At 34.2% G+C, this 10,008-nt stretch overlaps 1 protein-coding gene and 1 pseudogene across 1 annotated transcript; both read right to left on the reverse strand.

The window, feature by feature from the left end:
* Positions 1-1,623: 1,623 nt before the first annotated feature.
* LOC149966669 (uncharacterized) lies at positions 1,624-2,315 on the reverse strand (annotated as a pseudogene).
* Positions 2,316-5,545: 3,230 nt separating this feature from the next.
* On the reverse strand, positions 5,546-9,689 carry LOC149966670 (uncharacterized). Its single transcript, XM_090167568.1, has 5 exons — positions 9,656-9,689; positions 9,108-9,184; positions 8,204-8,296; positions 7,391-7,480; positions 5,546-5,659 (listed from the first exon to the last, which is right to left on the reverse strand). The coding sequence occupies exons 1-5, from the start codon at positions 9,687-9,689 to the stop codon at positions 5,645-5,647; spliced, it is 309 nt and encodes a 102-aa protein (XP_090023694.1). The 3' UTR covers positions 5,546-5,644.
* Positions 9,690-10,008: the final 319 nt, after the last annotated feature.

Below are 10,008 nucleotides of genomic sequence, written 5' to 3' on the forward strand. Positions count from 1 at the left end.
TATTTTAATCATGATTAAGCCGATTAAATCAATAATTAAAATATTTTCTTGATTAAATTAGGATTAAAAATTTCAATCGTGATTAAATCGGATTAATCACGATTAACACGATTTAATACATTTAATCGAATTTAATCCGATTAATTATGCGCTCAAAAGAGGAGTGAACTGCCCCTCGTGATTAAAGCTATTTCATAACATTATCTATCTCGTTATTTACCACTTTCCAAATTTAATATATATCATCTGACAAATAGGTTGAATTATTTGGTCCATAGGAAAACATTTATCGAAAACGTCACCTTTTTTAAAATTTTTATTGATTTGGTTGGGGTTTTAAAATGTTTAAATAATGAATATTTAAACTAATTAGAAAAATTATAATACGGTCAAATTCACTAAAAATAAAAAAAATTCTGTATAGATAATAAAAAAAAAGTGGGTAACGGTCAGATAATGCCGACCTCTAGGTGGGACGAATAGTTTTTTACCTAAATTCTGCTATGTGAAAGTATTAAAAATAAAGCAAGGACAGTATAGATACAGGGACGAGAAAGTGTATTGGCGGCCTCCGTTGGAATATATCACCTAAAATGACCTACACGCAAGGAGAGTTAGTTGTAAACAAACAAAATGGCGGAGTTCAAAACAAATGGGCATTTTTTAAAATTACGCTCGTAGTTTTATTTTTAATTTAAGTATGATAGTTCGCGCGTTAGAAGTATAACCGTTTGCGAGTGTCAAGTATGATAGTTCGCGCGTTAGAAGTATAAACGTTTGCGAGTGTCAAGTATGATAGTTCGCGCGTTAGAAGTATAAACGTTTGCGAGTTTCAAGTATGATAGTTCGCGCGTTAGAAGTATAAACGTTTGCGAGTGTCAAGTATGATAGTTCGCGCGTTAGAAGTATAAACGTTTTCGAGTGTCAAGTATGATAGTTCGCGCGTTAGAAGTATAAACGTTTGCGAGTGTCAAGTATGATAGTTCGCGGGTACAATGTATGCTCGTTTGCGTAAAGTATGCTAGGTTGTGAGACAAAAGTATGAGATATGGTAGAAAAGTATACAATAGTGTGAAGTAAGAATTTTGTCCGGTTTGGCGTGCCATAGGATCCCCCATATGGGCTCCTCGAACTAAAATGTTCCTACTCACTACGAGATAAATCTCCCAGTGAGTTTATACAATAGTCAAAAAGCCATTTTGAAAAAGTTGATGGAGAAGTGAGATTAAACGTCAACCATCCCCACTTTTATCAGGTTATGGGCCAAATGGGACTAACGGGTCTCCCTTGGTGCGACTATGTGATATATTTACCCAAAGGCCTAATTATTTGTAGGATTAGATTTAATCTTAACACTTGGCAGGCTATGGAAGAAAAATTGGAAAGGTTTTTTTTACCCATATGATAAAAAAATTGGTCGAAGTTCCTCTTTAACTCTGTGATTTTTTTTGGGATTTCAATTGATTTTAAATAAATTACATTAGTCAATAAAAAGTGTTGATGCATTATAATCTAGAGTATTCTTCTATTTTAAATATAATAAACTGGTATTTGAATACCAGAAAAAGCTGTAAAAATAATTTTACAAAAAATATCAAATTTGAAAAGCACATTTTAAATAGTCTAATGGACATTGTGACAATCAAGCTCGTCAAAATCTGAAAAATCTAATTCATCAATTTCAACTGAATTAGAGATATCTTTCTTTTTGATGATTGTTTTCTGGAAATTTGATAATATTTCAGTTACAGTCCACAGCTGATTTATCACTGGTGATAAACTAATTGGTATGGGTCTGTCATAAATATGCCATCCTTTGATACGCTGAATTCGACGCTCTACGTGAATTCTCACCGCCGCTTTCTTTGAGTTTCCTCCAATTCTTCTTTTGAAAATTGTTCCTTGTCTTTGAGAAATGGTGGAATGTTCAGTTTTACATCAATTTCACTTATCATATCATGAATTAAGAAGCCTTTATCAGCCATTACGCTGTCTCCCTTGTCCAAATCTAACTGTAGAAAACCACTTCGCCTTGTTATTTCTTTGTCAGATATAGAGCCTGTATAAAGGGCAGACACAAATGTGACATAACCATTTGGACTGATTCCAATCAGCCCTTTGTACGTATTTGTTGATTTATAATTGGAGTATGTTTCTGATTGTAATACTAAAGATGAAGGTGTTTCACACCTAATTTCTGATGCGTCGATTATAACACGCGTAGTTGGATAAGTTGTTTTAAATTCTTCGGGCATGGTCTGATCAATTTGTTCGCGCGTTGACCATAAACTAATTTGACCTAACTGAAGGTACATGTAGTTTACCCAAGTGTTACACAAGTTACTGACCGTACTTTTAGAGATACCAAACCTCTCCGCAAGGTCTTCAACAAATAGCCCTAGTCTTAATCGCATGAGTACCATAAAAAATTGGTCCAAAGGTTTTAAAGCTCTAGGACGACCAGCCATAGCTGACGTTGTTACAGGAGTTGAGTTGATTCCATCATTGACCTTCCCACTTTTCCAATAAATAATGTTTTCACCATTTTCACCAGGATCTAGAAATTCAAATAAAGCCATAACCCTCTTGTAGTTGGAAAGACCGGTATAAAATGTTATAGCATCATCATCGTCTTTAATATTTTCTAAACTTGGTTTCAATTTTTTTAATTTTTTTTTCAGCCAATTCCCGCATTTTTATTGCTTCTTTTAAAAGCTGTTCAGCTATTTTATGCTTAAAAGTTTGTACTCTCACTTTTTCGTTGGCTTTTTCCAGCGCTACTTCTAAGATTTCTACTTTTTGGCGCATTTCTTCAAATTTATCGGCATGACGCATGTTGACATCAGAATTTTCAAAGCTAATAGTATTTGGAATAAAACTGTTACGTTACCTGTTACGCATATTTTGTAGTTCATTATCTGCATTTGAAACTAGTCTATCCGTAATGTTGGAAACATTTTGCAATTCTTCTGGCTCTTCATTGACTATTAAGTCCGGTTCAACATTAGAAATTACCTCTTGGTTAGTGGTTGTTCCATCATTGGCATTAGAAATTGTTACGTCTTGAGCATTTTGAACTTTTACAATATGGGATAGACTAGTGTCATTATTCATCAATTCACTATGAACAGTGTTTGTTATAGGCTCGTTCGTAACGTTCGTTGTCCAGGAGAATTGAGACGGTACTGCCCCTTTTTTCAAATGCCTTTGGCCATTGGCAAGTGAAACGAGGAAATCCGACTCTTTAAAATGTTTAGAGCAAACATGAATATTCATTTTCGGTTTGTATAAGTAGTCTCGCCGCCTTATTCTTTTCAGCCACAATGTTCGTAGAGGGTTATTTTGTATTGGCATTGGAACTCTGTGGTATTACACCTTAAAAGAGTAAAAAGCATTAAATATTACTCCATTTAAAATAACTTTATTCTATAATTAGTTACTTACATTTTTATCTTCGCCTCTTTCTTTACAACTAAGTACAACACAAAATCTTCCCATTGTATATAACACTGAATGCAAAGGCTTAAGATTTGGAATTTAATTCTAAGACACTATCGTCTAAAACCAATTTGACTGATAAAATAGATGTTGTTAAACATCAACTATGCATTTTACTAACTAATTTAATATCTACCTTCAATTAAAAGCGAAAAAATTTAACTATTAATGAAATTCTATTATGTGACAAAACACGTACAGCAAGGTGCAACGGAAAAGCGCTAAAGTTTCTGGCTGCCAGATAATTTTTGAAAGTCGAAACTCGCGACTACCGCCATCTAGTGAGCCAAGTGTTCATTATGTTAAATTGTGACTATGTCGTTTACCCCTATAAAGTAAACTTTCCCCGTGAACATAAGTAAATCCACTTATTAATTCCCATAAACTTTTCGTCGCTTCATGAGATGTATGGTGTCTTAAAATATGCTTCTGCTCCATTCGACCAAATTCCGTCCAATTGTGCGGGTTTTTTGTAGCAATCGATGATAAAAACGTAACCCAACCCAAACCTCACCTAAACTAACCGAACCGAACCCCGAAAATTGGGCTACAGACTAAGATATTCCCAGTCAAAATTAGATCAAATGGTATTCGGTCGAATAGAAGTCCTTCTAAAATATGTCCCATGACGAGTAATAAACTATCCTTTGTTGTTAAGTTTGACCCTACGTAAAAAGCATTGTCCTAAAATGAAATTTCATTTAAATAAATAATTGTTATTTTCGATAATTCAAATGCATTCATATCATTAGAACTATAAGTCTCATCAGTCGTGTCGCCCCTAATATTATTATAAGCACGAAAAATATATGTTAAGAAAATTAAGGCACATTTATATTACATTCTAGTTAGACAAGTAATGCAGTTATACTTATTCTCCTTATTGAACGCATTAAGAGTTTTGCCAGAGACTCTTCGTCCGTATTTGATAATGTGTGCATAAAACAAGCCGATGCGTCTATAGCGAACACGAATTACATTGGGATTTTTTGTTTTCCGACTGCAAATAAGCTTTGTACGATTGTTTACTATTCATCGTTATCAAAATCAATGTGTTATATTTGCATGTACTATAAGTTTACTCAATCACTGAAAGCTGTAAAATATTAGGTCATGTATAAGATTGAAGATCAAGGGTTAGCGAAACTTGTAACGTTTTAAAATGATAATCAACACTTAATTAATGAGGATTTACTCAGTCGGAACATAAAGTTAGTTAATGAACGTATCCGCTTTGTCTCTAGACAATAATATTCGCATCTGAAATATCAATACAATATCTACAAGTAAAATTTTACTCGAATTAACGTGGTTCTAAGCAACATTAGCTTTTATTTTGGATATGTTAAATGAAACCTGAATTTGCTATTACTGTGCATGTTACGTCAATGATTTAAAGCAAGCAAGCAATCTTGCGCTCAAAGATCTCAAAGTTAACGTTTTCATGAAACACGTTTATATCGGTAATTAATATCGTAATTGTAACTTAATATTTTCATTATTAAAAAACTAATACCTATATGACCCACTTAAACCTGTTATTGCATTTTCATATTGCCACATTTAATTGCCTCTAAGAAATTCATTAGCAAAACCAAGGACCTCATTTTTAGTTATCTCTTAGAATTTTTCACTATTCTGGGTTAAATCACGTTATCCGAAATAACCAAATACGTAAATTAAGTATTAGCCCAGTAGGCCAGAGCTCTCTTCAAGGGTGACACGGCCAACTGTGATTACGGGCTGTTCGCGCTTTAGCTCTAACGCAAACCGAACAAAATCAAAGTTGGTCGTGTCGGCGAGAAAGAAAACGTTACGGTTACGGCACGTATTTCTCTGCGCCGCAGCGCTCCCCAGTGGTCAAGGGAAACATAATCGTGCAAAAACGGACACATCACCGTCCCTTAAAGTAGGCTGCAACTAGCCCAAAACCAAATTTAGTCGGTTATAATTTACCCCTTTCCCCCTAGTGCGTTCTTAAGTTCCTACCCCTCAAGTAATGGTTGTTTTCCCTTTAAGACCAAAATTTACGTAAATCAAAATAATCTTTTTACAGGGATATTAATATAATTTGTGCTTTATTCATTTATTTTCCGATAAAATACATTTTTATGTGCAGAATATGAAGTAAACAGCTTGGTCTCATTTAGGGAGAGCATTTCTGGAAAAAAAAACTTTAAGTAAGACACTTTATATTCCTTTAATGCTAATAATAATAATAATAATAATAATAATAATAATAATAATAATAATAATAATCAGCTAGGCTAATACTCAAGGCACCACCATACGCCTAATTACCTGGTGAACCATATGTCGGCACTGACACTAAATGAAAAATAATAATAAACTGCGTATGATTTGGACTTGCAACCGACGCGACGTAAGTAATATATTATCGTCCCTGGTTTAGTATATTTCGCCTTGAGCATATTTAGACACTAGAGGCTCTCAAAATCAGAGATAATTTTTTTATTTGTCATATTTTTGTATTGTGTTACGTATGGTTTTATGAATTGTTCGGATAAACTATTGCTTTAAGTGATAAATTCAGTAAAAATTCTGAGTGCTTAATAGATACTGAAACTGAAATTGAAATCTAATAGACGGTAAAACTAATTCCTCGTAAGGGTTTTCAAGTTGGGGGTAAAAAAAAGGGGAACATTTCGTGATCACCGCTTCACGACTTCAATTGTCACTAAAATAATTTCTACCGTTTCTCATGTCAATGATGATTCATCCAATTAAGCAGCGTTCACACGTAAGGTCGAAAACGTTTTAAAGCGGTTTGAAACGATTTGAAGGAGGCGTGTGAACAAAAGCGTTTTTTGCGGAACGGTTCTAAAGCGACTTTCAGGAATCGACGTTGCGCATGCGCAATAACTGGCCAAAAATCCCAAGGTTTATTTTAGCAGTGTAAAAATGGCTGCCGCTCAGTGTACTGATGCGATCGTTCAAGCTTTAATTTTATCTACGATGCGATTATTTAATTAATTATTAATGAAATAAAACAACGTTATGTGAGTGTTTTATCTTTTTAATCTAGTTGTCAATAAAATCAAACATTGTAGATCCGGCTTTGCCTAAACGCGTGTCTACACAAGGCGTAAAAATTGTAAACACTACGAGGCCTTTGCATAAATATAGCCGGTAATTTATTTATCTCAAACCCCTTTAAAACGTTTTCACCCTTACGCGTCAACGAGGCTTTATTAACTTGCATTTTAATTTAACGAGTACAAATTTATAATTAAACTTTTAGTTAAACGAGAATTTCTGCGCTTGATTTTGGTCATTCTTTATTTCCGTTCATAGTACTAAGATGGCGGCACGTGCTCGAGGGATTACGATTTACAATTACGTCTACCACCGATTTTTGTTTCTCAGTGGCAGGCAAAATCGGGCGCTGCGCATGCTCGTATATCAACCAATCAGGTGTTCCCTTTCTACCTCGCCTCCAGTATTGAAGGAGCAGTGACGGTTAAAAATGAGGCCCCATTTATTTAACTGTTTATTGGGTTAGAAATGTTTTGAAAGTCACGCCTTTGTTTTCATGATAATAATAACGTGTCATCGGATGACGCGTTGTTTTAAAGGGTTCGAATGAAGCTGGCTAGCGTTAGCATTTTGATACCTTAATAGTTTGTAGAACTGTTTATATATCTGAAGAAACTCGTCTAATACTCTACTTATTAGCAAATAAGAACAAGCTAAAAATTATCTCCAGGCTCGAATTACTATCCCAGGCGACTGAACGAACCAGATATTTCTTCCGAAACATATTTTACTTCTAATTGGTTTCTGTGAATTTATTTGAAGAACAATTTTGTTTTATGAAAACGAAAGTAACTAGCAAGTAAACGTGTATAAAAATATTAAAAAATGTTATTACCCTAAGAACAGACAATTGTACTTCCTTAAAATTGTCAATATCCTTGTTGATTTTCACTTTTTCAGTTACAATGCAACGGATTAACTCGTCCTGTGTAAACGAAACTTCTGTATTAAAAATATATTATTATCCGTAACGATCCCCGCCGGCCACTTTTTGAAAAAGTGTCAGTCGCGTTCGTGGACTTACAATCTGACGTCATAACAGACGTCATACAGAAGATTAAATAATAATTATCATCTAGGCTAATACCCAAGGCACCAACATAGGCCTGATTCATCTAACGTCCTTTAGTGTCTTTAATTCAGGTGGCCAGGTTAAATTTTGAAGAGGGTTGATGCCAGCCCTTCGTGACACGCGAACCAAAAGCGCCCTCCACTTACTAGTACCGTTAACACTTGAATGTTTTAGAAAATATCAATAAAAATATTCGTTGCGTATTATCGTCCTTTAATGGTATAATTAAAGGGTTACAACGCCGTTTAAATTGGACTAGTTTCCCTCGCGGACTCCGTTAATAGTAGTATATAACCCTAGAATTCAATTGGCCAAATCTGTTATCACGAGGTACGAAAGAGGTGGGCTTACTCGATTTCAACTCAGATTTTCCAAAGGCCGGTGTGATCATTTATTTGACTACTTTGAAGGTGCCATTGCCAAATTTAGAAGATTGCCTAGCTCATCCCAATATTCTTACTAGATCTTTTGCACGGTTATATATCCCAAACTACGTTCATCGTGTTACCACACCAAAAATCTATAGTCTGTGGCAGTTGCAAATGCATTTTTTATTTTTGAAACAGAGGGACTTACGGTATGGGACGATCCCATCGATCTGCAGGCCTTCTCCAAATCATCTTGCCCTTGTTGACTGGGATCGAACAGGTCTCGGCAATTTTCGTAGTTCTAAATTTAAGGAATACTTCACGTTTGAAATTGGTAGACATTAATTATTAAAAAGGTTCGGGTCATTCTTTAAATATTGAGATTATTTCAACATCCTTGGAATATTTTAACAAATATTAATTTGATATGCGACAAGCTGTCACTTAAACATGAAATCGATGTACATTTACTTAAGAGTTATACACCCTTACGAAAAAAGGCAATCTCTAGTTCATCCTAGAACACAGACAATAAGGGCAAAATTATTTTAAAATACGAAAGTTCGTTCTTCTTGTCTCTCTAAAAGGAAATTCTCGAAGTTAGGGGAAAATGTTCTGCTGATCTGATGTTGGATACGCTTCAATTAGATGTGTTCTGTATTATCTGATATCGATTGTAAATGGATAAATTTTATTTGGTCGATAGAAATCGTGATTACTATTGCTCGAAGCAAAAAAAACAAGTTGCGAAGAACATTTGCTGGTTCCATACCCAACATCTGGGTCTATGAGTGCGAAACTTGATTTAGCGATAGTTAGGGTTCGAAATCGTCAAACCAATCTTAACGAAAACCGTCCTAGGTTTAGTTGGGGTTCAAAAATAGATCTTATACTGTAAGTTATTAAATGTGTTCCAATTATAGGATTGTTAGAAACCGCGTTAAATACTTATCGAAGTAAAACGATTGATTTCGTAAATTGGATTGTTCCTAAATTTATTTTAAGGAAATAAAACCGAAAACTTTACTCAACTTCTAGTATCTAAATGGCCATTTTTATTTATTCCAGGTGAATTTTCTTAATAAAATGATGATATTTAAAATTAATCTTACTGGTGGGAATTTGTAAGTAGCTTTTTGCGCTAAACAGCTTAAAAACGAATCGTATTCTTCGGCAGTGGCTCCATTTCCTAAAATCAAAGTCGTTATATAAAAACAGTTTTTACTTGTACCGAAAAGGTAAGCGTAACGTAAACTTAAATTCAGTAATTAAAAAAAATTAAAAATCTTTGAAGAATTTCAATCCACAAGAGTGCTGCTTTGACTGGTAATTAGAATTACTAAATGCAAGCCTTGATAAAACTCACGATTTGGGGCCTAATGATCGAACGCCATTTGATCGATACCTTTTTTTTGGTGTTATAAAAAATGGAATAAAAGACCAAGTGATCAACACATTTTCAGTGTGTTAAGTGTTTTCCGTTTGTCGAGCTCCAGCCAAATTGTGCGCTTTTTGGGGATTTTAAAGTCAGCACTTTCAACCAACTTTTGTATGCAATAAGTGTCTTATTTAGGAAAAAAATATTGGAAATACCAAAGTATCAGAAGACGTCGAAATTTAATCTACCGGTCTGAAGATTATAGTGTTTTATCGTTCTAACCATGAATTGTTATGCATATAAGAATATTTTTCATGGTGATTAATAGTTTCTATCGACCTTTCGGCTAAGATTCATAGTCATATCTACAATCTACAATGTTGCAGAACATGATTTAACTTTAACCTAACCTAATCAAACCTAACTTTAAAACTTTAAAACTTTAAACTCACATAGTAAGTCCCCAAATGTATTAAAAAACTAAACTGCACGATTGTTTATCGCGTTTTGGCTTGCGCCGATATATTGTAGCATCAACCATCATTCATACATTAAAATACTATTATGTTCGGTTCATAATATAATGTTCAAGAATACTAATTCTTATACTTTTCTAAATTTTCATTGCGCATAAA

Source organism: Leiobunum rupestre, chromosome 1 (assembly GCF_980474605.1).
Source record: "Leiobunum rupestre chromosome 1, qqLeiRupe1.1.hap1, whole genome shotgun sequence".
In the NCBI taxonomy this organism is placed as follows: Eukaryota; Metazoa; Arthropoda; class Arachnida; order Opiliones; family Sclerosomatidae; genus Leiobunum; species Leiobunum rupestre.